Source organism: Anguilla anguilla, chromosome 2, assembly GCF_013347855.1.
Source record: "Anguilla anguilla isolate fAngAng1 chromosome 2, fAngAng1.pri, whole genome shotgun sequence".
In the NCBI taxonomy this organism is placed as follows: domain Eukaryota; kingdom Metazoa; phylum Chordata; class Actinopteri; order Anguilliformes; family Anguillidae; genus Anguilla; species Anguilla anguilla.
The window spans coordinates 40550793-40578788 of NC_049202.1; the positions used below are offsets into that span (position 1 = coordinate 40550793).

A 27996-nucleotide genomic window follows, 5' to 3' on the forward strand; every position below is an offset into this window, starting at 1 on the left:
CTTCATACTGTCTGAGGATTCTCATGACATTATGCATTATAAATTAAGATTAACAATTTAATTGACAAGCTAGTTAACTAGTTATGCTAGCAGTGTCTACACTCAGATGTGACATCACATATTTTTTGTCATGTTACATCCAATGCCCGCTGGAATACACTTCAAGAACCATATTAACTTTTCAAAGACAGATAGGTTTTTTAAATGATGTTTGATTTGATTAATTGTAAATAAAAATAAAGGTATATACTCGAAAATTACTTCTGGAACAGTTTTTTACTTAGCTTGCTCAAAAACAATTTTTGGAAATATTCCCTGCAAAGGTAATCACATTTCTCTGTTCCTTTGGGAGGTGGTAGGGGACTTAATTGCCCATATACAGACCTGGAATGGCTATGGTAGCTACACTGTACATTAAGTTATTGGCTGCATTACATTTATCAAGCATTACATTTATGTTGGCTCTCCCATACTTCATCTAGCTGTGTTAGTCTGACAAGGCTTGTAGAATTTACCTAATACCCAAAGTAGAAATCACTCAAAAACCTCAATGCAAATTGTAACCTTATTGTTTAGTAGAGACAGTGAACTATTTTTTTAGATTGTACAATAAGAGTAGTTCTCTACTCAAAGTATAATTGTGTGCACACCAAATAAATTTATGCAAATAAATAATATATTGCACCTAGGACCTGAATGTGTATTCTGCAGAGTGCAACTGCCAGCCCTACATCAAAACCAAAACAGATGAATTATTTTGTCAGTTACTTTGTAAAAAAGTGATTACATTCTTGGGATCGCACAAACAAATTTTATTTTATATTGGCTACAATGCAACCAACTGCACTGTACTTCCAAATCAGGCTACATAAGCAAGATATACGTTGTAAATATGAGGTCACCACTGTGCAGAGTTATCTTAGTAATGTCACAATGGTGTTTGTGTTTTATGCAGACTGATATAGAGTGCACAGAAGAAATTTATTCAAAATTAAGTCGCAGATTATGGAAACATGCATACAGGTATATTGTAAAAAACACTTTAAATGCTAATGTTTTTACATTCATATTTATGTTGAAATAAAAATAAGGATTGAAATAAACATTAAATAAAATATGCCTCAAAAAGTACAGAAACACAAGGCAAAAATTCAGTGTTTAAAAAATATTTTAAAATTTATGAGAAAAAAGAAAACATTGTGGGTTCAACATAAATAAAATTAAAATAAGGACTGAAATAAACATGAAATAAAATATGTCTCAGTTTAAAAAATGACGTACAGAAACACAAGGCAAAAATTCAGTGTTTAAAAAATAATTGTTAAAAAGGTTATGAGAAAAAAGAAAGCATTGTGGGTTCAAACGTAAAATGGACAGTTGGAATAGTAGCATTCAAAAGGACTAAAGCTAAATTGATTGTTTGAAGTCTTCCGTTTTACACTGTTTATCATTCAGGGATCTGAAAAAATAGTAAACACTCTCAGGTATCAGGGGGTGTACGTACAAGTAAGAAACGTTAAAAGAAAAACCATCCTCAGATTATTTTACTCTTCAGCCTTATTCTGTCTTCCTCAGCTTGTTCTTGAGTTCTGATATCATTGAAGGGTTATCTATTCCAATCCTGCAAAGAGAAAAAGTCAATATTTATGTAGGATTCAATCCTGAAAATTTAAGTGCAGGACAACATTTAAAAGAATAAAAGAAAGCAGTGGTTTTTGTATGTTGAGCTATGCCACCTTAGTTTCAGAATGTATATGTTTAATCTGAATTTTCACGGTCTCTATAATGACATTTTATTTCTGCCGTTTATACATGTTTTCTTATGCAATACTAATATGTGCTTATGTCGTGGCTGAATTTGGGAAAAACTTCAATATAAATAGTATCTCCATATTTCAGCCAGTTTGCACGTGTTTTTACCCAGGTTTCCCTGGTGGTGTCCATTTGGGTTTGGCTTTGGGAAGTGTTTCCTGATGATCAACTCCAGGTATATTCACTTCTACTTCTGAATTCTGTTGAACAAAATAAACAGTCCATAATTATCATGAGCTCATAGCCACAATGACTCATATACAGAATGCTGATAAAAATGAACACAAGTGCAGTGTGTATTTGTACCAGTACCTGTGTACTGTGCTGTGTATCTTCTCCTTCTCTTATCCTCACTCCCCTCTCTGTTTTTCTCAGTAAAGTAAATCCAGAGCCAAAACCTGCACAGCAACATTGGTATATGACCACTCTGTCCATAACCACACAGCTCACTTATTATAGCTTACAAAAGGATTCCAGACAGTTTTATTTAGAATAGATTATAACTTCCTGGCTATGACAACAATGAGGTCAAAAAACTAAATAAAGCACGGAAGATTATCATTAATATCTCTTACCCATTTGTTTAACACCTGTGATGCTGTCTGTTCCTGTCCTGTCACTTCTCTCTGTGCTGTTATTTTGAGAGGGTGGATTCTTCTCTGGTGTCTGCTGCACAATTAAAGCCAGTTCAATATTTTAATGACCTAATGCAGCCTTTTTTTCAGCCTGAAATCTGTGATCAGAGGCCTGTTTGATCTCTCTTACCTCTCTCACTTTCGCTCCTCTTTCCGTCTTTCTCAGTCCAGGAAACTCTCCCATAAAACCTGCACAACAAAAATAAGAGCCTTAATTAACAGTCCAACAAAGTTGCAATGATAAAGGAATCTTCCAGTTGTTACCTACCAGGCAATTTCACTCCAATAACCCCCATTCCCACTACTTTGCCTCCAACCACCTCTTCTCTGTCACTCTTCAGCGTCTTGGTGGCATCAGGGGCCTGTGAGTTCTTTGGATACACACACTAGAACAGGTCCACTCCACAGACTGTGACTATGTTGGTTTCTCATATTAGCCTTTTTACAATCTTGTCGTAAAATGAAGGTATTGTAATGATCATGTCAAAGCCACTTTTTCCAGATAATTCAGAAAATCCAATTACGAAATGAGCTTCAAAAACAGCTTTATCAAACAAGTGATTACAGTATCAGTAGTAAGAGCTCTGTGTTAATCCATAGTATAAATTGATGAGGTCAGTCTACCTCTGCAGTGACTCCTTCTCCCTCCCTTACTCCTCTGTGTGTCCTCTTCAGTGCAGGAAATCCCCCACCCATACCTGTTCAATAAGAGCAGGAGAACATCTAACAAGTTATATGGTGTCTGTTTGAAGGGCATATGCTGCCAAAACTTGTCCTTTAAAATCTTTTTTATGCTAAATTAGTCTCTCTATTGACAATACGGTAAAAAGGTTTTTTTTTTTTTTAAACAAATATTTACAACTTAAAATGTGTCGAGACATCCATCTTCAATCCTGGACAAAATTTGCTCATATGATGCAGGTCAGTCAAGACAAACTCTCAAGAGAAATGAATCCCAAGAAGCAATGCATTTTTTTAGAGCTAAGAGCAGGTGGAGAATTAAAATTTGTTTTCAGTCACAGTCCTCCTGCCTCCTGCCTCCTAGTCCCAGTAAAAATGAAGCAAGATGCAGTACTTCACAAGCCAGCGTTGTGTCACCTAACTTCTGGTTAAACATGGCTGTAGATCTGCTGGTTAAACATAGCTGTTGATGACTTTCAAGAAGAATGGTATGTATGATTTAAATGAGTACAAAAGTCACTCTTGTTTTGAGCCCAGTTACATCAAAGAGTAACTGCAAGATTGTGAAAGGCAGCAAAAACACACAGCTCTTCTGACTTCCGAATTGGTGTAATTAATATGAACCAGCATTACACACCTGGCAGTTTGAATCCTGATATTACGGGACCTCCTTGCTTTACCACCATTGGAACTACGCTAAGTTTCTCAGGCTGCTGCAGTTCTGATGGGGTGGGAAGCAGGGATGGGGTGTTGAGTAGTGAGCGAGGGTTCCTGGGTGGGCGAGAGTGGGCGTTCTTCAGAGCAATTCGGGACTTTTGGGCAGTAAAATCCAGCGAAGGTGTATGACGCTGTGAAAAAGATATAGCTACCTGATGGGACTTTTCAAAATTTTTTAAATCGTTACAAATTAGTAAGGAATGACTTTCATTAAGTAATCATTTAATAAACTTTAAGACACACGCTAATTCAATGTTCTTATTTTAATAGTCATATAAAAATGAATTTGTACTAACCTCTGTCCAGTTATCAATAGTTTTCTTCATTTCATCATTTTCTTCTTCAACATTTAGTCCCTCAGTCTCTTTGTTATCCAGCCTTGTTGTTGTTTTTTCCTCTGTTTCTCTGTCATCAAATTTCTCCCACTGTATTTCAGTGGATTTCACTACCTCACTGTTCCTTTCAGGTTCCTTCGACTCTACTTCCTGTCCCTTCAGTTCTGCCTTTTCGTTATCTCCAGCTACTTCAATACCAAAAGTATCATGGATTTCTCTATTGCCTATGAGAACCTTTCTCACCTCATCTGGTCTCCCTTCTATTTCATCTCCTTTCTCCTCAGTACCCCACACACTGGCTTCCATTTCCCCACTATATGCAGACTCTCCAAATTCTTTTGTTTTCTTCTCCCCTGTTTCTTCTTTTAAAATCATGCCCTCTTCTTCTTTCTCTTTTTCTTCTTTAGCATCTTCCTCTTCATCCACTGCTCCACCCTCTATCTCTACTGTTGGGTCTAAATCTTTCCTGATTTCCTGTTTTCTTTCTGTTATTAATTCTGAAAATTGTCCCTGTGCCTCCACACGCATCCCTTCATCAACTTTTCTTTCTTGTTTGTCTCCATCAAGTATTACATTTACTTGTACTCCATTGCTACTCCCCCCTCTTTTCTCTCTTTGAATGTCTTCTTTCCACTCTTCTCTTATAAGTTCATCCCCCTCTTCCAACACAAGTTGTTCCAGAGATCCTTTGTGACATACTTCTTCAACTGGTGCTTTTATGTCCTTTTCGTCTTCCATTTCTTCTCTAATTTCTACTTCCTGCCAAACTGTTTCTATATTCCCTGTTTCAGCTACTGATTTTTCCCTCTCTATCTCTCCTGCACTTTTGTATATGTCTTTCTCTTCAACACTGTTCATGTCTTTGTCCTCACCGCATACTTCACCTTCTCTTTGCTCTTCTTCTTTGTTCTCCACTATCATTTCTCTTAAGTTGCTATCATTTCTTCCCATATCTGTGATTCTCTCATCTTCACCTGTACTGAGTATCCCTACGTCTTTCTCGTCTGCATCAGTATCTGTCTCAGTTTCCTTTGTAAAAATGTCTCTTTCCACACCTGAATGGGATTCTTCACTCAGCACACCTTTGTCATTTCTTTCTACAGGTACTGGCACCATAGGTTCTGGTCTCACTTCTTTTTCATCTCTTTTCTCCTCAGTACCCCACACATCAGCTTCTATTTCCCCACTATATTCAGACTCTCCAAATTCTTTTGTATTCTTCCGTCCTGTTCCTTCTTTTAAAATCATGCACTCTTCTTCTCCCTCTTTCCCCACCTCATCATCTACCTCTTCATCCACTGCTCCAGTCTCTGTCTCTTCTGTTGAGTCAAAATCATTTCCCATGTCTCTCTGTTTTCCTTCTGTCATTATTTCAGAAAACTGTCCCTCTTGTCTTTGTTCCTCCACACTTATCCCTTCATCATCTTTTATATCTTTTTCTTTGTTTATGTCTTTCTCTTCAGTCTCAGTTTTCCTCATCTCAACACTTTCCATGTCTTTGTCCTCACCGCATACTTCACCTTCTCTTTGCTCTTCTTCTTTGTTCTCCACTATCATTTCTCTTAAGTTGCTATCATTTCTTCCAATATCTGTGATTCTTTCATCTTCACCTGTACTGAGTATCCCTACGTCTTTCTCATCTGCATCAGTATCTGTCTCAGTTTCCTTTGTAAAAATGTCTCTTTCCACACCTGAATGGGATTCTTCACTCAGCACACCTTTGTCATTTCTTTCTACAGGTACTGGCACCATAGGTTCTGGTCTCACTTCTTTTTCATCTCTTTTCTCCTCAGTACCCCACACATCAGCTTCTATTTCCCCGCCATATTCAGACTCTCCAAATTCTTTTGTATTCTTCCCTCCTGTTCCTTCTTTTAAAATCATGCACTCTTCTTCTCCCTCTTTCCCCACCTCATCATCTACCTCTTCATCCACTGCTCCAGTCTCTGTCTCTTCTGTTGAGTCAAAATCATTTCCCATGTCTCTCTGTTTTCCTTCTGTCATTATTTCAGAAAACTGTCCCTCTTGTCTTTGTTCCTCCACACTTATCCCTTCATCATCTTTTATATCTTTTTCTTTGTTTATGTCTTTCTCTTCAGTCTCAGTTTTCCTCATCTCAACACTTTCCATGTCTTTGTCCTCACTGCAGGCTTCACTTTCTCTTTGTTCTTCTTTGTTCTCCACTATTGTATCTCTGAAGTTGTTCTCATTTCTTCCCATATCTGTGATTCTCTCATCTTCACCTGTACTGAGTATCCCTACGTCTTTCTCATCTGCATCAGTATCTGTCTCAGTTTCCTTTGTAAAAATGTCTCTTTCCACACCTGAATGGGATTCTTCACTCAGCACACCTTTGTCATTTCTTTCTACAGGTACTGGCACCATAAGTTCTGGTCTCACTTCTTTTTCATCTCTTTTCTCCTCAGTACCCCACACATCAGCTTCTATTTCCCCACTATATTCAGACTCTCCAAATTCTTTTGTATTCTTCCCTCCTGTTCCTTCTTTTAAAATCATGCACTCTTCTCCCTCTTTCCCCACCTCATCATCTACCTCTTCATCCACTGCTCCAGTCTCTGTCTCTCCTGTTGAGTCAAAATCATTTCCCATGTCTCTCTGTTTTCCTTCTGTCATTATTTCAGAAAACTGTCCCTCTTGTCTTTGTTCCTCCACACTTATCCCTTCATCATCTTTTATATCTTTTTCTTTGTTTATGTCTTTCTCTTCAGTCTCAGTTTTCCTCATCTCAACACTTTCCATGTCTTTGGCCTCACTGCAGGCTTCACTTTCTCTTTGTTCTTCTTTGTTCTCCACTATTGTATCTCTGAAGTTGTTCTCATTTCTTCCAATATCTGTGATTCTTTCATCTTCACCTGTACTGAGTATCCCTACGTCTTTCTCATCTGCATCAGTATCTGTCTCAGTTTCCTTTGTAAAAATGTCTCTTTCCACACCTGAATGGGATTCTTCACTCAGCACACCTTTGTCATTTCTTTCTACAGGTACTGGCACCATAGGTTCTGGTCTCACTTCTTTGTCATTTCTTCCAACGGGTATGCCCTCTCCTTTTTCCTCGATACCCCACTTATTGGCTTCCATTTCCTCAGTATATCCAGACTTTCCAACTTCTTTTGTATGCTCCCATTCTATTTTTTCTTTTATAATCAGGCTCTCTTCTTCTCCATCATTTTTTCCCTCATAATCTCCCTCTTCATCCACTGCACCAGCCTCTATCTCTACTGCTGGGTCTAAATTATGTCCTATGTCTCTCTGGCCCACTAATGGTTCTTCTTTATTTTCTTTAATGAGATGTCTTTCATGCTCTTGCTTTTCTTCTATCATTGTTTTGGTTTCTTCTTCCTGTCCTTTGGCCATTGAATTTTTGCTTTCTTCTTCTTCTGCAACCACCCCACATTCTTCTGCTATTTCCTTGAGTTCTCTGTTTTCAGTCTCTATGTTTCTCAGTCCGATGCTTTCCATTTCATTTTCTTTGTTTCCCACTGCGACCTCTGTCTGGCACAGCTCATTTTTTTTGAAGTCTCCATCCACATCGGTCATCTCTATTTGTCTCCCCACTGCACCATTCCCATTTTTTCCTCTTTCTGATTTGTGCATTTTCTGTTCTTTTGTGGGTACATCTTTCCATCCATCTACATAGTTTTCAGTCTTTACTCCTGTCTCAATTTCTGTTTCACTTTCATACTTCTCACTTTCTTCACCTCCTGTAGGTGCACCTGTCAGTTCCATTCTCTCTTCCTGTACTGGTGCTTTGTTTACTTCGTCCCCTGTTTCTGCCCCCTCAATCAAAATAGTTCCCACTTCATCCCAGTTTGTTTCCAATTTTCTCCCTTTGCATTCAGATTTATTCTTTATGTCATCATCTGTTTTCTGTTGAGATCCTTCTCTTTCCATCCCTTCAAACTCTGTTCTTGTTTTTTTATCTTTTAAATTTTCCGCTCCCCTTTCCCTCTCTGTGCCGGACTCTTCACCTCTTGTATTGAAAGCCTTCGCTATTTGCCCTGCTTTCTGAGACCCTGTGCTCTTATCTCCTTTTATATCACATGCATGTGTTTTCTCTTCTCCCCTTTCTACATGTGTTATCTCTGTTCCACCACTCTCCACGGCTGATGCCAACTCTTCTACATCATCCTTCTTTCCTTCCTCTGTCCCTGAAACTTCTCCATACTGTTCTTCAATTAATAACTTTCGTGTGCCTTCTTTTTCTTCATATCTTTCTTTGTCTTTTCCCCCTCCTGAGTTCATGATGTCTCTGTCACTTCCTATATCTTTGTTGTCCAATTCTCCTTTTCCAGAGACAGTTAAACTTGTTACCATTTCAGTTTTTTCCTTTGGTTTCTCTTTTATGGCATGTGCTTCTTTTACACCTCCTTGTCTTCCTATCTCCACAGTTTTTATATTCTCATCTCCAACTCCAATTGCTCCACTCACAAGTTGCAATTTGAATTCTTTTCCTCTATCCTCACCATTCCCCTTAGGCTGCATTTTCTGCTTGGTTCCTTCCTTGCTTCTTAGATCCTTTGTTTTTATGTCCATTTCATCATCCTCTACCATTATTTGCACAACTTCTTCCATTAGTTCTCTCAGATCTTCATTTTCCTCTTCTGCTCCTCTAATGATCTTCATTTCACCTGTCTTTACGAGGCCTGCACGATGTTCCTCTCTTCCTCTATCTCTATTGTTGGTTTCAGTCTGCTCCTCTCCATCACTAAACAGCTTCCCACTCTCTTTGTCCTTTGTTTTTTCTTCTCGTCGTGTTGGCTTTTGTTCCCCGTCACTCTTGTCCTGATAATAGTCCTCATTTGTGTTTCCCTGCCCCCTTCTTCCTCTTTCTTCAAAATAACTTGGTCCAGACATATGTACAGTCTGCACAACATGTTTTGAAATAGTGCCATATCTTTCCATCTCTCTCTCATCAGTAAACTGAGAACCTTTGGCTTCCTTTTCTATATGGGTTGTTGGTTCATTTCCTACAATTTCTCGTATCTCAATTACATTCTCTGTCACTCTAACCTTTATGTCCTTAACTACATACTGATCAGTTTTCCTGTTGGTCTCTGTGGCAATGGAAATCATGCACTGTTCCTGAGTTGTTGCATGTTCACACCCACTGTCACAAGCATCTGCTACATTCTCTCTGTCTTCTCTCATCTTTTTCTTTGCTTCATTATTTGCTCTTTCATGTTTGTCATCCTCTGTCCATTTCTGTGTCTCAGTGGTCACAGAGACTGTGGCTTCCTGTCCCGTGAGCGTATCACCATTTCCTGTTACAGGCTCTGGTGTTAGGTATTGTTGCACAGCTGCTGTCACATAGTTCTGTTTGGTGATGGTGGTGATGGTGGTAGTAATGGTGGGGAGGGGGGAGGGAGGAGGAAGAGACAAGCCACTTAGAGAAAAATGTTTTTAAATCTGCAAGTACCTATTCATGGTGCAAACTACTGAAAGTAAATTATTTTGTTTTCAGCAATAGTATTTGTGCATCACAGTTAAAATCATTTATTTCTCCTGAATCAACGCCATTTAATTATCTTTTGACACAGCACTGTTTAAAGTGATAGTTCACATTCTGTATTTTGAAATATATTTTTCAGTTATAGTGTATGTTTGTGATTGGTCCAGACAGTTTTTTGTGTCCCTTTGGTACCCACACACCTCAGCTTTGCTGTATTATACATTTTCAACACCAGGGGCCACACCATCTACATAAAAAACAAACTGACAAATGAAGGAAGTTACATGGAACAGCTAGCGAGCATGAAATCTTCAAGAACAACATTATAAAACATCTGAGTTAAAAAAACTATTTGATATTTGGTAATAGTTTTTTAGACTTGTTCAGGTAACTTTTTTTGTGAGAGTGATTGTTTTTCTATTTAAAATGTATTGGAAAATTCTCAGGATGGTTAGAAATATCTTCATGCAATTTACTGTTATGCTTTAAAACGATACATATATAAGCCACATTTACATGTCACAGTGTGATATGGGGCTAGCTGCATTTGTGCTACAGTCAAAAATGTATAGTACATTTATCACTTTTCAAATTAGTATAAGTTGACCGAACATGAAATAATAGTATAGGCTATTGTTCATTGCTCACTGCACATTGTTCATAGCTCTCACAAAATGATTTACAATGGTTTCTTCTTGCACTAAAATTTCCCAGAACTATTTTAGAATAATTATTCAATAAAAAATGACTTATTTAATTGGTGGAAGAATGATCCAACGGACTTACTAAGTGGGGAAAATTCCGGGACTGTGGATTTTTCAAAAGCACGATACTGAAAATAATATCCAGTAGTCTGCCAATCAATATAACGCCACTGACATGGATGCCAAACGAGGATACAAGCAGTAATAACGCGAGTTCTCCACAATGCCAACAGCTTGCTTTTAGCTACTACGTACCGTCACTAATGCTCTTTTGAACTAAAGAAAGATCAACACATGAGAACATGGAAAGATTATACTGCAGGCACTCAAGCGGATTCCAGGGAACAGCAAGTACAGTAGCCTACAGACTTACAGTATAAGGTGCTCAGACTAAACCATTTAAAGTGGACTGAACAGTCTAAAACAATTGGATGGGAATTCATAGCTTGTCTGGGTTTCTAAAAACAATACAGAAAACAGTACACAGCTACTTACGATTAAGTTAAAATACTTCAAAAATTCAAGATGAACAAAAAAAAAAACACTCACCAGAACTGCCCAAAACACCTGCCGAACGCGGGCTAGAGGACTGGGCGGTGGGTCCATGACAAGCTTGAGCAGTGTTTGTGTCACGATTAGTAGCTACCGTTACAAACATCCACAGGCACAAAACTTCTACAACAATATCCAGGATACAGAACGGAACGATATAAGGAACTGTCTTTAGACATTGAGAGAACACCGACAATGGCAAGAAAGACAAATATTGGTTACTGAAACAACTAAATGTTGTTCATTCGTCAGCCAGCCCTATGGTTAAATTATAGGACCACGCGAGCATCTGCGCGTTTGAATCTCAAAACAGTTAACATTTTCCTGTGCGCCTGTATGTCAGAACATTATTTAAACCTCGATGCATCCTTAATCAAACCATGAAGTACTCATTTCCTGGTTTCGAAGTGTCCGGTTTTAATTATATAAGGAAGAGGCGGACAGTGCTCGGTAGGAGGGTCGATATTGCAGAGAGGCTACACTTGTTAATTCAACGGTAGTAGTCTACGACTGAAGGATGAATATGTGTAAAACATCTGAAATCAATCTATACGTTTACAAAAGTAGCAATTTTAAAACCGACTCTTTTGTTGTTGTAGGGTATGTGCTTACGGCATTGTGCGTGCATGTTATGTCTAGATGCCTCGTATGAGAGTTTCATCACGTTCCAACTTCCATTTACCGGAAATTTCACTGTCTCAACTTCCTCATAATTACTTCTGCAACTAGCTATCTAAAAACTAAACATTACCAACAAGCTTAAAGTGAAATTGATGTGGAAAATATTTAAATGTAGTTTACTCTACTGTAAAATCAATTAGCAAAATGTTTGTTTCGTGATCAAAGCCATACCGAATTAAGTGCCCCCTCCCCTCTTTTTCAGAAGCCCACTGTATATAGTTGAAGCTCCATAAAAACCGGTAGAGATCTTTCTGTCTCTTTAACCTTAGTGATTGCTCCCTCTCTTGAGAGTTTAACACAGGATGCTAGTACTGACTCACAACCATTAACCAACTGAGAAACCAACAATCAGCACTTATTTTTTATAATATATATATATATATATATATATATATATATATATTATATATATATATATATATATATATATATATATATATATATATATATATATATATATATGCCGTTTTTGTTTGTATTTCTTAGTAGAGACAAGTGTTGACCAGAACATCCTGACACGGGTACATGAGTGACTGTATGGCTGCAAACAAAATGAGACTTCAGTGGGCAGAGCAAACTCATCCTAGGCTTAAAGTAAGCATGTATAGCTACAGGCTATGCAGTGAAAATGTGTGCTGTGTTTTGTGAGAAAATACAAGCACATTTCTGCTTCCTACATACCTCAGTAAGAGGGAAGAGATCATTTGCATGAGAAAATAATTATTTTAGACACACTGCATAGAGCTACAGACAATGTCACCAACAAACCTTACACTTACAAACACACATACAGTCACTCACTGCATTGACAGTGTTCTCTCTCATTCTTTCTTTCTTTCTCACTCTCTCTTTCTGGGCATCTTTTTAAGCAAAGAGAATTTTAAACAGAGGAAAAGGAAGGGTGTGCTGGAGAAGGTGGTTGACAAGTTGTCTAAATGGAAATGGTTGTTACCACAGCTCTCCTGCAGGGGAAGGGTCTTGGTTACAAACAACGTGGCTGCCTCAATGTTGTGGCATAGACTCACAGTCTTGGAGCCACCTGATGATCTAATTTATCAAATTCAGAAGAGGCTGGTAGATTTTTCTGGACAGGGCAGCATTGGATGCATGTGCCGGTCTTGTATTTGCCGGTTCAGGAAAGAGGGCAGGGCTTGGGGGATGTGAGGAGCCGGATTTCTGCTTTTCGAGCACCCAGCACCGAGATTTCTCTACTGAGTGAACCTGACTTGGACCATGATTGCATGCGCTCTCCTGCGGAAGGTAGAGAACCTGCAGTACAACCAGCAGCTTTTTGTACTGGACCTTCTGGGGATTGAGCTAACAGGCCTCACTTCTCATTACCATTCCATGCTGCGAGCTTGGCAACGGGTCTTCAGTGTGAAATGGAACATCTCACAGCCAGGGGAATGGATCTTGGAAGAACCACTGTTCTATAATCGACTGATCCAAGCCATCATAATACACTTAGCAAGTGTGCAAGCCTGTATGGTGAAAAAAAGATGCATAAAACTGGCCCACCTAAGAGACAGGGAGGGGTGGAGATCAGCAGAAGCCCTTCAAGGGGTGACAGGCATTCGGGCGTCTCGGCTGTCTCATAATAGAGTAGTTGAGGTGGTCAGATCAGCTCTGCCTGGCAACTTCAGAGGGGCTCTGGAGATACAGCTAAGGCAATTCCAGGGGAACAATTTTTATTGTCCATCGCTTGACGTCGCTGCTGCCGAGGGGGGTGCACAGGAAGACGATGATACAAAGATCCATTGTTTCCGAACCCCAGAGTTGAGGAACTTTAAGGACATTATAAAGAAGGCCATATTTATCACCTATGTTAAAGCGGCTCACTTTGAAGGACTTGACTCTTTGAAGGACCTGAAAACGTTGAGGTGGGCAGTTGACTTAATTTTTAATAGTCATTTTTAATTTGTACTGGTCATTCCATGCTTATGATTTAGGTTGTTAAAAAGGCTAAATGGCTGAGTATTGACTGCGTATTGCAATTGAAGTTAATCCACTATTGGTGTAGAATAAATATATTAATAACAATGAAAGTGTTTATTAATATATCTCTCCATCTCTCTCTCTCTCTCACACACACACACATTGCACTCTTTCATTCTGTCTGTCTCTCTCTGACCATATTCACAATATTACAATATTATTTACATGTTTTTTACACGTGCGCAAGAGTATAAAAGAGATAGCACTCTAATCAAACACTTCATATTTCCAGTCAACAACAACAAAAATACCAAAACCACGCTGTATGGAAAATGTAATATCTTTAATGTGGAAAAAGTTTCGAAAAATAGATATGAGCTGAGTATGATATATATATATATATATATATATATATGTGTGTGTGTAAAAAAAGAAAAATATATTATTCCAGAATCACACTTATATATCACAGCTTTATTATATCTTCACCTTAAGATTTTAGTTTATTTCTGGAAAATAAGAATGTCGATAAATAAATAAATACATGTCTACAAATGCCTAGCCAACTTCAAGTGGAAAATTTGATTTGATCACGTCCAGGTGAACAGCAGGGGATGCAGTGATGGTGAAGAGATTTTCAATTTTCAAAAAGTACTTGCTGGTGTAAAATCATGATTCTTCCTGAGGTTCTGAAAGAAAATACCTCTAGGTTAGAGATGTGCATATATGGACACAAAACAGGGATACATACACAATTCACTTATACTTGTGCAACAGTGCAAGAATGCAATTTTCTGTATGATGTTGAGGAATGCATTACCTATCCACGTTCGATATATAGGCAGAGTAAAGGCTGGGTGAGTGATTTCCACAGTCACTCTTAGACGTTCACCTTCCACTCCTTTATCCTCCCTTCTGATATTTACTGTGTTTGTCCAGGGAAGGTCACTCCCTTTTCCTTTGTCTTTTTCTTCCTCCCTCTCTTCATCCGCTCCGTCTCTCCTCCTTGCTCTTTTTACTGCTGGTGTTCCAGGGCGTTTTGGCTCCACCTTAATCTCTCCATCGCCTTTTTCATCAATGATGTCTATGGCATCTACCCCACAATTTTCCTCCGTCACTACCAAAAACAAATATTTTTTAGAACAATGTGGGAGTGGGAGTGTGATATAATGGATGAAGAACTCAGTTTGGGAGTGTGATACAATGGATGGAGAACTCAGTTTGGGCATGTGATACAATGCGTGGAGAACTCAATTTGGGATTGTGATATAATGGATGGAGAACTCAGTTTGGGAGTGTGATACAATGGATGGAGAACTCAGTTTGGGATTGTAATACAATTGATGGATAACTCAGTTTGGGATTGTGATATAATGGATGGAGAACTCAGTTTGTAACTCAAAGGGTGTGGGGATTATTGCATATTATGTGAGAGCTAATCCTAATTTCCACCACCAGCCAGATGTATAATGTCTGACTTGTGCTACTTGTCTATTTTAAGCATGCAGTTGATCAGCAGAAACACACACGCAGGCAAGCATGCTCCTGCCCATACTTTGAGTGAGTAAATAAAAAACCCAAAGGTCACAGTACATTTATCTGTGCTTGAACATAAGTAGCAGTAGGACAAACATGGCAGACATCAGCATGCTCAAAAGAAAGAAATACACACTCACTGTGTGTATGCCCATTCCGCTGGCTGTGGATGTATCTGTCAGTCTGTCCCCCTCTTCCTGTGGATCTCTGTATGGTGCACACGCTCTTCAGCTCCGGGGTCCCATCTTCCCCTTCAACCTCAATCTCCGTGGAGACAAGAGGGGAAAGAGTGGCCCCTCCTGCTGCCCACGACAGTTTGGCTTTGGGATGGCCCCCCAATAAAATGAGAGAAAACACTCCAATCCCCCCCTTCTTCCACTGTACAGACAGAGATGAGGGGATGGAGGGGGCATCTAAGGAAGTAGACAGATGGAGAGGCAGAATGGGAGGTGGCTACTGGTTAAATAAGATAATCAAGAACACTCATGATATATATTGCAGTGATTATTGACTAACATTCAGTTTAATGTTTCTTTTTATTGGCATACATTTTATCCATCCGTTTGACCTATAGCTTGAATTCATTCAGGACAAGAGGTTGGTTTCTGAATTTTAAGCATTCTCTGAGTTCAGCGCTAACTAATGGGTCCTTATAGCACTTTACCAAAGTCAGAGAAAGTGTACCTGATTGGTTGCTTTGCCACTGTCTCTCAATTGGTTCTTGCAGGGAACAGTGCATCACTCTGCAGACAATCCTCGTCTTTTCACTTCCCCTTTTCTCACTCCTTTCCTCCCTCAGAGTAGCAGTTGCACGATATGTGCTGGAACTAGTCAGCAGCGGGCCCCAAATGTCTCCACATTCTACAAGCTCCTCATTCTGTTCCTCTGTTATTCTCCACCAAGAAACTGAGATGTCAGGTGGGTAGAATCCTGTCACTTCACAGCCAAGGGTCAGGGGATTTTTAGGGGAGTGGGTGGACGCAGCAGGGCACGATATGATGTCTGACACATGAGGCCTCTTTATGAATCCTACGGAGAACAAATGTGAACACATGACAATGACGCGTCTTTCTTCCTCACATTCTTCATGTGCCATTTATGGTCTCTCTCTATCTTCCTTACCTCTGGTTTCTCGTGTGATTGGCTGTTTGAGGGCCATGTGATGCACTGTCACCCACACTTTGGTCTCCCCTCTCTCGAGCTCAGCGCGGGGCAGCTTGCACTGGCTGATGGCTGAGAAGAACCCCTGGGCGTCAGGTCGAGGGGCAGCGAGGGGTGCTGGGGGCGCCACAGGGCTGAGTTCTCCACCCTGACAAAACCAGCGGAAGGTGATGATGTCAGGGTGAAACCCGGAAGCTTGGACTGTGAGAGTGACGATGCCTGGAGATGGCAGGGAGGTTGGAGGTCATACACATGCAGACGCAGTGCACTAGAGTAGAGTGTAACCGTGTTAGGCTCACACAGTGCCCTTTGCTATATAAACATCCCAGTCAGAATAAAAATTTGCAGAGCTGAATTTCTATTTCACTGCTAAATGTCTCTGAAGCTCGGCTCTGCAATGCAACTAATCATCTGTTGTTAAATGTTGAGGAAAAGAAGAGAATGCGCAATAATACCTGCACTATCAGCTGGCTCTGTGAGTTGAATCTCAGATACTTCAGGAGCAGCTGGAAAAGGAGAGATTGTGTTCATATGGAAAGGCTGATAGTAAACCGAGGCACAAGAAAATGAAATTGAACTAACCCACGATAGAAAGACATATGCTGTTTTGATTGTATGCTGTTTTATTTATCTCCACATGAAATCAATTTCCTTGTGGGGATTAATAAAGTATTATCTCATCATAACCAACTTGGATAAAAGAGAGATTTTATAAAGACAAGATTCAATATGTGAAAATTATCAAGATAAAATGTGAAAAAGTAAAACAAAAGATTAATGTAGCTTTCCTTTACCCAACAGTGTGAACCTGTCTGACACTCTTTCCACCACCACTTTGTCTTTGCCCATATAGGAGACCTGGCATTTGAACACTGCCCCTTTGTGGATAGAAATGTGAGGGATGAACGATAGGGAGGAAAGTAGCTGTTGAGTGCTGCCATTTCCTGAGAGTAGAGGGCGTTGTGTGTGAAGCTTGTAATATCCAACTTCTCCACCTGGGGGTAGCAGAGGACCTTTCTCTGTAACTAATGCAAGAAAATGAGAGAAGAGTTTACATGTGAATATGGACCAGAAAAAGATCCATAATGTAATAATGAAATTACAACAACAGAATGCTACTATCAGCAATTATACTGACAATCATTGAGTTTGCAAGAATATGGTAGTAACTAAAGATAATGCATGCTATAATGTACATATGAATGTTGTTATGGCACTATACCTGTTTGGGAGGTGTCTAAAATGAGCTTGTCATTGAGGAACCAGGTAGTTTGCACTCTGTCTACCCTCCTGCCCTCCACACTCACAGTGACCCTGCCCTTCTGACCAACAATTACCCGAGGGGGCAGTATTATTCCAGACACACTGAGGGACTTTTGCTTTTCTGGACAAGGAGAAGGAGAAGGGGGTGGGGGGGTGGGGGGGGGGGAGAGAGAGAGAGAGCGTTAATGGGCTCTATTAACACTGAGAGAATACATTGATTAACTCCTGGTTACAGCCTGTTGAATATACAGGGAGTAAATACATGAGGTTTTAGCCAAATATCTGGATTTTAGCTATTGAATAGGCATTATGGCAGCTTTGTTTCAGGAATGATTACTAAAGTAAGTTTTATGGAAGTACCAAAAAGCAAAAATCCATATAAACAGATGGCACAACAAAAGAAACAATTCTCTATGCTATGTACTTCTGTGTGTTGAGGGGGGCAACACTCACCATCCCTCTTCCTCCAGGAAAACCCAAAACACAGCAAGAAAACCAAAACCAGAGAGATGATCATGAGGGCAACGGAGGCCTTGGCTGACTTTGTCAGTACTGTGGCCTCGTCTGAAACAGGCGGGGAGTGATGGAGGAGAGGTGTTAGTATCTTTTCTGGTCATTATGCTCTTCTATTGGGAGCATGGGGAATTTCATACAAACACACATAATGTGGTACGAAACAAAAAAAAAGTAAGCAATCAAAAATCTGAACTAAGTATATCTTAGCCTTCAGACAGCTCATACCATTGGTAAGGAAGAGATCCACAGTTGCGGAGACTGGTTCAGGAACAAAAGGCTGCCATACCACACACTGGACCTCCCCAGCCCTCTCCCTCTCCTCTTTGTTCAGCGTGCGAAAATGTCTGGTTCTGAAGGTGCCTCCTGGGCTGGGCAGGACTAAAGGAGGGTCAGGCAAAACGGAGCCATTCTGGAGCCATTGGACAGTGATGTCTTCTGGGTAAAATTCTTCAATGTCACAGGAGAGAGTGAGAGGGGAGGAGGGTGAGTCTGCGGGGATTGTGGAGAGAGTGACAATGGGGAGTTCTGAGAGGGAGAGAGACAAAAAGAGAGTCAACATATGAATCTCATCTTGCATGTTTCTTGGGAGGAAAACAATACACCTTTGAAAACGCTGTTGGCACACATACAAAGGTGAGAATTATTTACAGCATTTTGAAACATCAAAAAACATCCAAAACTGTGAAACTGTTTCAACACACAAATGCAAGTTTAATGGCCTTAAACCTACACAAAGTTTTATAGGTTATTCAGTCTTAGTATAAATCTGATTCAACTCAAAATATATCTGGAATTTAGTTACGAGGTATTGATAAAACATTAAGTTATGTCAACTTTATCATTTGAATTTATTTGAAGTCTGATATTTCAGAGTGAGGCCCTCAAATGTCAAAACCAAATTTTGAACACTTCTTTTAAGCCAGCGGGACTTGAGTCCAGGCCTAAATCAGAGAGAAGATCAAATCTCAATCATGCACCATCCACAGCATTGTGTGGCCCTTAAACAAAAGACAATTCACAGATGTTGAATTAACATAAGTAAAATGCATTTTGATAACTGCAACTTGACTGTAACTTGATTAAGAACTTGATTAAGCCTCAGCAGTTAATTAAGTCAATTTAACTTAAGTCAAAATAAAATTGCATTTTATTTATTTAGTTATTTTAAAGAAATGTAAGTAAAAAAAAGAAAATCATGTTTTTTTTAGTGGCTGTCTTCAATATCCGTTCTGTTAGACAATAGAAACACCATGAAGAATGTTTGAACTTTAATTTCGATGAACTTTGAATTTCTTTTCCCACAAACTTGTTAAGTTGCCTTAACTTGTTATTTGAAGTCAATAAAACCAATCAATACATTTTTCACCAGTAGGTTGACTGCAACTAATATAAGCTAGAGAAACATTTCCTATTGCATTCTCATTACAGACAAGTGTGAATTCCCCAAAGTTAAAAAAAGTATTGATTGTCCTCACAGACAAACAGCAAAAATGTAATAGTAGCAGAAATTCTGGCATCTTAAAATGACAAAGATTTTCATGATGGTGTTCACGTTCTTTTCTATTTTACAGCAATAGTTTCAGCAGCTGATGTACTTTCATTACAGCAAGGCGAGCAATAAGGAAGAGGAAATCGTAAAAAGGCGAGAAAGATAAGAGAGAAAGAACAGGAAGAGAAGGATGATGAGTGCTTAAAGGCTCTCACGGGTGATGTTGAGTGGAAACTCCATGGCCAGAGGCTTCTGCAGGGCTGCATGGCTCACCGCACAGCTGAAGTTGACATATTTATCCTTGGCAGTGGGAGTGAGAGTCAGACTGCTCACAGCCCAGAAGTAGCCCTCGCTGGTGAGGTTAACTGCTGTGAACGGACTGGGAGGCTGCAACACTTCTCCACCTTTCATCCAGGAGAAGTGGATCAGGGGGGGAGCGAAGCCCTGAGCCAAACATTTGATCACACTTTCCCTTTGGAGAACCACCCTTGTGGACAGGATTGTAAGGGAGGGTGGGGCTGCCAGATACAGAGAAAGAGAGAGATTAACTATTGTTAATAATAATAATAATAATAATAATAATAATATTCATAATAATAATTATTATTATTTTTTAATTATTATTATAGCAACAATAATCATTATTGTCATTGTTATTATTACAACAGGATAACTGTAGGAAGTAAACATTGAGTTTTCAGCTGAAATTACATAATCAGTGAATGATAAATGGTTTCTGTATAGTATTTTAACAGCGTTGTCATAAATAGGTCAACATTCTGATAACTTCTGAGTCATCATTCACAAAGCTCTTAGTCTTTATCCATCAGTGTTTATCTTATTCAAACACTGCTCTCTGGGTCAAGATCGGAGGGTTTCCACTGCTTGAGAATTCTGTGACATGGTAACTGTAAAAGAACAGCTTTGTGAATAATGAGATCAGATACCTTTATCTCATTTTCAAATCCAAAGCACACTCAGTTCCAATATATGATACAACACCTCCATACTCCCCACACAGAAAAGGCACCTCAGCTATGGGTATTTCATCTATCCTCCAGTGTTCCAGTGTAAAACTGGACAACAACCATCTCTCTCCACCCTATCAGTACCTACCTGTAATGTCGATTGTTATGTTGTTGGAGTAGACCTCACTGTTGTTGTAGGTGATGCTGCACTCATACTTCCCCTGGTGGCTGAGTGAAGCATTATGAATGGTCAGTGAGAAGTTCCCATTGGCAAATGCACTCTGATCCAAACTGAAACCTTGCTCGATGTGGGTGACATTGGTCCCAGCTATAAGGGCTATAACTAATCCATTGTGGAGCCAGCTGACCTCCAGCAAGGAAGCGTTTATTTTCTGCTCTCCTTCATTCCCTTCCAGAGGAAGAGAGGCAGAGCAGGGCAGAAGTCTTGAGGAGTGGAGCTTGGTCCAAACTGTTGGGGAGACTGACAGTAAGAGAGCAGAGATTAATAACTACAATGGGAGAAAGGTACCGAAAAAGGTGCAGAAAATACTTTTCTTTTGGAGGTAGCTAAATTCCTTTGGTATCGACAATAGTCCTTTTATGTGTTTTAACTTTCACAGTCATCTGCTGGTTTTGTACATTGTAATCAAAAACAAAATGCAGAAAGTGGTGAAATTCCCAGAATGTCACCAAAAAGCCTTTGAAAATTCTACAGCTGTCAACCATATCCTGAACAACCAAACTCACCTGCTATACCCAGAACCAGTCACCTGAAGTCACCTAAAGTGATATTTAATGTGATATTTTCCATTACCTGCCCCCCTCGGCACCCTTACAGAAAGATTTTTACTGCTTCTAAGAAAATTTCTTACTGAACAAGAGTATATGGTACAACTGTCACAGAGAGGAAGCTGAATAAGAAAATGAATACAGATAGTAAGATAAAGGAGGAGAAAGTTCACACCTTTTCATAATACAAAGTGTCCTCACACCTTCACGACTGACAGGAAATCAGTCTTGGACATGTCAGTTGCAACATTTTACTGTGTAAATATTTGCATCTGAAGAGAATGTAAAACTATAAAGGAAACTTTAGATCTTATTTGGCTGGCTTAATCAATAACTAGTACAATAAATATTTGCTGCTTTGTATAAAGGCACTGATTACAGAGTGAAGTGTTTATATTGCTGCTATTAATCACAGTGATAGATGAAGGAGGAAGAGGGAGAGAAGTAATGAGAGAGGAATGGGTGAGAAAGAGGTCACTAAAGAACCAGTGAAACAATAGAAGCTTAACAGTTCATCTGGAGACAGACATAGAGAGAGAGAGAGAGAGAGAGAGAGAGAATACTGTCTATACAGGAAATAACCCGACATTGTGCAATGCGTGAGTCAAAGGCCCCTCACTGTACTCTTCCCAGGACACTGGGATCACCCAAAAACACAACTACCCTGGAATCCTGACCCAGTTATATACCTCCAAACCTAAAAAAATCCTGTAAATACTCAATGATGTTCTCCAATACCAAATCCAGACATTCGACTCAAGCCCCCTACAGATAATCTCCATATTTTTCACATGGAATAATTACCATTTCATTTTTACTATATATGGTATATGCCCCATATGCACAGGCCACATATGTTTTTTTCTGGTCATATGTAAAACACAAAGCTGGAAAAAAATGACATCATATATTATAACAGATAATCAAGTAATATCTCATACACATACAAAACTAGAAAATGATGAACATTTAAATAATTACAATAATCTGTCATTATCATTTTGTCGTACTGCACTCACACGCTTCTAATATAGCAACTGAAGTTGTACAGTAAAGTTATATTGTTCTGTATATTTCATAATAATGTACCTGAATAATGTACCTAATGTACCTCTGACCATTTAATAAACGGCACAGTATAACTTTTGTGTCAGCACAGTTTGATGACAACCGGAATAGATGTTTTCTTTAATATGATGACCATAATTCAATAAGTTAATAATTAAATCATAACTCAGACACTTACAATACATACCTCATTATTATGCCATATGCCAAACATTTCCACATTAAATAAGTTAAGCCCGCAAACTACAATTAAAAATTCATTCAATTAGTTCATGGGGTTCTGCCATTTTGCAATCAAATAATGTCCCATACATGACAAACCTTGTCAGTTCTTTGCTGCCTCTCAATGAAGCTTGGTTTGTGATCATTGCTAAAAGAACAATAACATAATACTCACCAAGTTTTATTACAATCAGGAGGCCAAAACAGAAAGGGACTTTAAACTTCATGGCAACTGATTTGTTCAGGACTAAGCTCTTATCTTCCCTTAGTCTTGCACCGGTATATATGGGGTATGGGAGAGAGGGAGGGGTTAAGACCCAGAGACTCACAGTCATTAACAAACACCGGAAACAACAAAAAGAGAGAACAGGTTCCAAGCAATATGTACAGCCTACAAACAGACCATCTCACTCTGTTTGTAGTCCACGTTATCTCTTTATTACACAGCAAGAAGCATGGGGACACAGACTGTGAATACTGAATGAACGTTCATTTTGACCCTTCTAAATATTTCTGTCTGCCAGGGCTATATTCAGCATTGTATTATAACAAGCACTTGATCATACCCCAGTTTGAATATAAATTATTTAGACTAAACTATGTGGGGGAGGGGGGAGGTGCTCACACCTTTCCTTGCTTTGTTCATGTTCTGTCACTCTCCACACATGAATGATAATGCCTCACTGATTTGGTTTAAATGGTTAAATAGTAACTAGGCAAAGTAATTGTAGTTTGAACTATAAAGTATTTACAACCCAAATGCTCTTTATTCATTGGTGAGCGACTTGAAAACAATAAAAACTGCTATAATCATTTGAAACCATTTTTATCCTCTGTAGTGAATTCACAAACAAAGTTTTTCTTGATGAGTGTTTATGTGCCGTAGTGGCTAGTCAGTATATGCCTACAGAAAGAACTGTACTAACTGCTCTCTACCCCTTCTTTCAACTATGCATACTCTTCCTTTGTGTTTTGCCTTTCAATTAGAACAAAATGAAAGAGTCACAGTTCTCAAAATTAAACAAATTAAATAAACACTCTCCATTGCTTTTCTGTGTTTGTTATTTGCGGTTCACACTCTGCCCTTTTGAATGCGCTCTCTTATTTCCTTTCTTTTCCTTCTGAGCCAGAACTGGGCCTTTCATCAGTGGAAGATGGAATGCATATCTGTCAAGTGACCAGAACATGGAGATTGAGAAGGAGTGGGGCAGACAGAGGGGAGGTCAAACACTCTGGAATCAGACCAGCACACATAGTGTGTACATAATTCCCTATTGAAAGCCATGCACACAAATACCATGTTTGTCTACAGTGGTACAACAGTACTGATGTAGCTTAGTCACAGTGGTACAGCATTTTTCATTTAACTAGATCTTTGGTATAAATGAAACATAAAAAGAAATAGTAAAGAGATGTGAGGAAGGAGGGGTTGATCCAAACCAGAGCCTACTAAAGCTTGACTAGCCTTTTGTCTCTCTTTTTCTGCAGAGAAAAACTTGATGTACCCAAATACTGTTCAAATGCTGAAAGTCATTTAATACAGTTGGACATCATGTAGGCAATGTTCAGACTATGTTTGCCAAAATACCTCTAGTTGGGTGGGGAATGCCTTTCTGTAGCCTAAGTTGTGTCTTTGATCAAAGGCATACCCCAGTCAACTGGCATGTACCAGTATACTAAAAGCATACACAGGCTTATTTAGATTTCAATTCAGATTTTAGTGTGAACACCAGTCACATGGAAGTTGCATGGCTATGTCTCTGATTTATTCCCACATACAAATGTAGCACAAACTGGAACAGCAAAAATGTGACTCCATGTATTTTTTGGCTGTTCACACTGCTCTTAACCAATGAAGCTGAGGCAAATATTCGGAACAAAATGGAACTGGGCCACTTCTAGCTGCTGTCTGAACATAGCATTAAAGTGATGTGGTTTTAATCATGATTAGGGGGTTCCCCCTTATTTTACCCATTTTCTTTTTCTGTTCTTTTGAACCATTTTCCACTAGGAATTACACTACACCTTTGTATGAGTGGAACCTAATGCCCAGGAAGCTCACACTTGAGAAGCCTGTGTTTTTCCAATCTTTCTTTACAAAGCAAGAACCCTTTGTTGACGCTCTCTCTCAGTCAAGAAGAGACTGATAACTGTTGACAAGACAACTGATAAGGGATAATTCACATACAAATGTTGGATTGAAAATAAAAGTGCAGAAAATTTTCTGAGCAAATAGCCTTGCAATGCATGTAAATAGATTGTCCTCAGAACCAACGGCCTCATATTTAATTAACAAAATACCATTCGGTCAATTCTAAGAAGATTTTGCAATTTGGACTAGAACTTCCAGAAAAGTGGAAATTCCTGGTATTTGAATAGCATATAAGTCAGAGGTTCACAAACAAAATAACAACATTTTCATACAAAACCATGAGCATGCTAGCATGTCAATTGCGTAATTAACTCAGTAATCACACCTTTGTGAAACCACTTGCAGTCAACTTTGCATCCCTCATTTATGCAAGTGTTTCCTTTATTTTGGTGGTTAGCAGTATGTACAATGTTTAAATTTACTATGGCTACCCATATCGATAGTCTGTGTATAGTGTTTATGCAGTAAATACCTAAAAAATTGTAATGGGTATCTGATCTCTTTTCTCCTAAATGTTATCTACATTCAGACTGACCTGATAGCCAGCTCTATAGCTGTTCATCAGGAGAATATTTAAGCCACAGTGTTTACATTTAGATCTGATAACGGCAGGATCTGGCCCACACCACCTCCACATGATATTGAACATATTCCATAAAAAGAGACATATTATATATGGGCCTTTATCAGACTGGGGCATCTCTCAGATCCACTGAGAGAGTAGTAAGTATTCAGTACGACTGCAGGATCAAAGCCCCAAGTGTACACTGTTCAGCTTGATGTATGCTTGGCGTGAAAAACAGCATACCTAGGCACACAGACATTCCAACAGAAACCTACTTAACAAAGACAAGTGCAATGTAGCATTTATTTCCAGGCCTTGCTTGCAAAGGTGATACCTCAATGGGACACTAAAATGGAAGGTTAAAGAGTAAGGAATTGCATTTCTGTTTATTCTCAGAAGATGTATTTGGGATTTTGTCTCTTGGCTCCCCTACTGAAAGTGTCTATTGGTTTCCCTTTCCCAATATTTACAGATTTGTGACATCACTTTGAATACCATGAATCAGAATAGACTTCACTTTGGCTCTCTGTATTTAGTCTACCAAAGGTAAAAGTGGAAGTCCCATTCAAATCCATATCTCTGATGGCACATAAAGGGGCAATGGCTATAAAGAGGGAATTTGCTGAAACAATACAATGTAAAAATCAACAGTCCCCTTTAGTCACGTCCACTTGTTTATTCATGACAACTAACAGTAATGTATCATGATAATTTTGGATATCAAACTCAAGTTTTTAAATAAACGACAACAAAAAAAAGAAACAATACAAAAATGTGAATTCAAAATCACTCTTTGACTTGACTATTTGAGAACTGTCAGTTGAATCAATGTCCATTCAACTCAATTTTGTAAGTTATCTGGTAAATCAAAAAAACAAACAAACAAGAACTATAAAGGAAACTAAGTCACGTGATTCCGTTCAACCATATCCCGCCACCGCAAACATGCAAGCATGGCAGCAAGGAAACTTGGCATCATATGTCAAGGCAAAGAATCAAATAATTCACATAACTAATATCTATAACCCGAAACACATAAAATTTGAGTCCTCTTAAAGTCAGTGTACATATTAATATCGCATGAACTTAAAATGCCAATTTATTTGACCCAATGAGCAGTTTCCTCATATAAATAAATAAGACATCATTCTTTGTTTTAAATCAGAGACACCTTGGTGAAATTAGCGATAGTAACTCCAAAGCCGCTCGTACCGCAATGTTCTGCCTCCAGAGGTTGTACGGGTGTATATGATCAGAGTATTCCTCAGAAAATATGAAAAATGAACATTTAATCTTATTTTTGGTTGGAACAGCTCCTATGGCTACGCAACGTGCCTTAAAGGAAAGTGGCCAAAGAAAAGAATGAGAAAAACCGCTTCACTGTTGTGTACAATTTTTGACCACTAGAGGACAGACAAGAACCTGTACAGAAGGAATGGACTTCTGAAGCCATACTCTAAAAAAGATATACAATTCAAAAAAGCAGTGAGGAAATATTGGGCCAATCGCATTTTTAAAGTGTTTTATAAACTTTTTGGCATATAACATGTTCCGATATCCCACAAAAACAATAATTAAAGGAAATTATTATTATTATTATACAAAATCCACATCATTATTAAAATATTTACTCAAATGAATTCCAAAGTGTCTATGGGTTTTTTTTTGTTACACACTCTGTCCATAGTTCGTTGTCATTTAAAATCCATTATTATTTGTTTAATTACAACATCTATCCATCCATCCATCCAATATCTATGCCCACTTATCCTGGGCAGGGTCGCAGGCGGTGCTGGAGCCTATCTCAGCGTGCATTGGGAGAGAGGCAGGAATGCACCCTGGACAGGCCGCCAATCTATTGCAGGGCAGACACACCATTCAGTCACGCTCTCATACCTATAGGAAATTTAGAGTCTCCAATTCGCCTACCTGCAGAACTGTGTGAGGAAACCGGAGTACGTGGGGGAAATTTATGCAGACACGGGGGGAATATGCAAACTCCACACAGAAAGGCCCAAGCCAGATTTGAACCCAGGACCTTCTTGCTGTGAGGCGACAGTGCTAGTGCGACACAGCACCACTGTGCCATCCTAGCTCCCCATCTAGCTCCCCTTTGTATGCTACAAGCAACATTTGTACAGAAAAAAAATTTCAATTTACAGCCAAGTTCCACTGCTCCTAGTCCACCATATTCTCACAATGTATAAAGCAGCTCTCTCTTTGTTACTTCTCTATTTGTGCCCCAAATTATCCGTATGCAAAATTTGTTTAATCTGGTGATACATCTGTTGGTAGGAGGAAAGATAACTGAGAGAAAAAGAAGTTTTGAAACTACAAATGTTTCAATTACATTGATACACATTTTGTAATTTGCTATTTTATTACTCCATTTTTCTCTCGTTTAATTTCTTCTTCTTTCAGTTCTGTACACAAAAATGGCGCACAAAAAATGTAAGAGGTGCAGACTGATGGAACGTAGCCTAAATAATAGGAAATAAAAAAGTTGCACACTCAGAGTCCTCCTTTTGGTGTTTATTAAACCAACATAGGTACACAATAATATTTAGGAATGGCCTTAAGACATACTCTATGTTCAATCCACAAGGGGTAAGTGTATTCAGTTCTGAAACACAGCATGCTTCTCTTTGTAATAAAGCACGTTCAAGATCCCCGCCTCTCCTAGAGAAGGACACTTTTTCGATACCTGCATAGCTCGGTGAAGAAATCAAATGATTTGCTTCCATA

At 39.0% G+C, this 27996-nt stretch overlaps 2 protein-coding genes across 6 annotated transcripts; both read right to left on the minus strand.

The window, feature by feature from the left end:
- Positions 1 to 796: 796 nt before the first annotated feature.
- Positions 797 to 11328, minus strand: si:ch211-136m16.8 (trichohyalin). 5 transcript variants are annotated; one of them, XM_035403929.1, is made up of 11 exons: positions 10904 to 11328; positions 5675 to 9514; positions 4142 to 5038; positions 3766 to 3976; positions 3072 to 3145; positions 2716 to 2833; positions 2578 to 2636; positions 2388 to 2481; positions 2125 to 2210; positions 1921 to 2012; positions 797 to 1621 (listed from the first exon to the last, which is right to left on the minus strand). In XM_035403929.1, exons 1-11 carry the CDS (start codon positions 10958 to 10960, stop codon positions 1558 to 1560), a joined length of 5592 nt encoding a protein of 1863 aa, XP_035259820.1. In that variant the 5' UTR covers positions 10961 to 11328; the 3' UTR covers positions 797 to 1557. The 5 variants fall into 5 exon arrangements, 4 of the variants coding, with proteins under 4 accessions (XP_035259820.1, XP_035259819.1, XP_035259818.1 ...); XM_035403928.1 differs by having other exon boundaries at positions 2716 to 2818; positions 4142 to 9514; XM_035403927.1 differs by having other exon boundaries at positions 2388 to 2478; positions 4142 to 9514.
- A 2617-nt stretch (positions 11329 to 13945) lies between these two features.
- On the minus strand, positions 13946 to 22797 carry si:ch211-180a12.2. The gene is made up of 13 exons (XM_035403962.1): positions 22710 to 22797; positions 20604 to 20936; positions 19703 to 20005; positions 18224 to 18523; positions 17936 to 18046; positions 17442 to 17603; positions 17014 to 17244; positions 16675 to 16725; positions 16181 to 16438; positions 15743 to 16087; positions 15199 to 15471; positions 14343 to 14639; positions 13946 to 14211 (listed from the first exon to the last, which is right to left on the minus strand). The coding sequence occupies exons 1-13, from the start codon at positions 22759 to 22761 to the stop codon at positions 14192 to 14194; spliced, it is 2736 nt and encodes a 911-aa protein (XP_035259853.1). The 5' UTR covers positions 22762 to 22797; the 3' UTR covers positions 13946 to 14191.
- Positions 22798 to 27996: the final 5199 nt, after the last annotated feature.

Excerpts from the sequence above, each read along its gene's own strand:
- si:ch211-136m16.8 (XM_035403926.1), bottom strand. The coding sequence starts at position 10,960 with ATGGACCCACCGCCCAGTCCTCTAGCCCGCGTTCGGCAGGTGTTTTGG. Across the intron at positions 9,515-10,903 it reads AGGTGTTTTGGGCAGTTCTG|AACTATGTGACAGCAGCTGT; the intron begins GTGAGTGTTTTT and ends ATCACCAAACAG. Across the intron at positions 3,977-4,141 it reads CTATTGATAACTGGACAGAG|CGTCATACACCTTCGCTGGA; the intron begins GTTAGTACAAAT and ends TCTTTTTCACAG.
- si:ch211-180a12.2 (XM_035403962.1), bottom strand. The coding sequence starts at position 22,761 with ATGAAGTTTAAAGTCCCTTTCTGTTTTGGCCTCCTGATTGTAATAAAA. Across the intron at positions 17,604-17,935 it reads TTCCTGGAGGAAGAGGGATG|AAAAGCAAAAGTCCCTCAGT; the intron begins GTGAGTGTTGCC and ends CTCCTTGTCCAG. Across the intron at positions 14,212-14,342 it reads TATATATCGAACGTGGATAG|AACCTCAGGAAGAATCATGA; the intron begins GTAATGCATTCC and ends ATTTTCTTTCAG.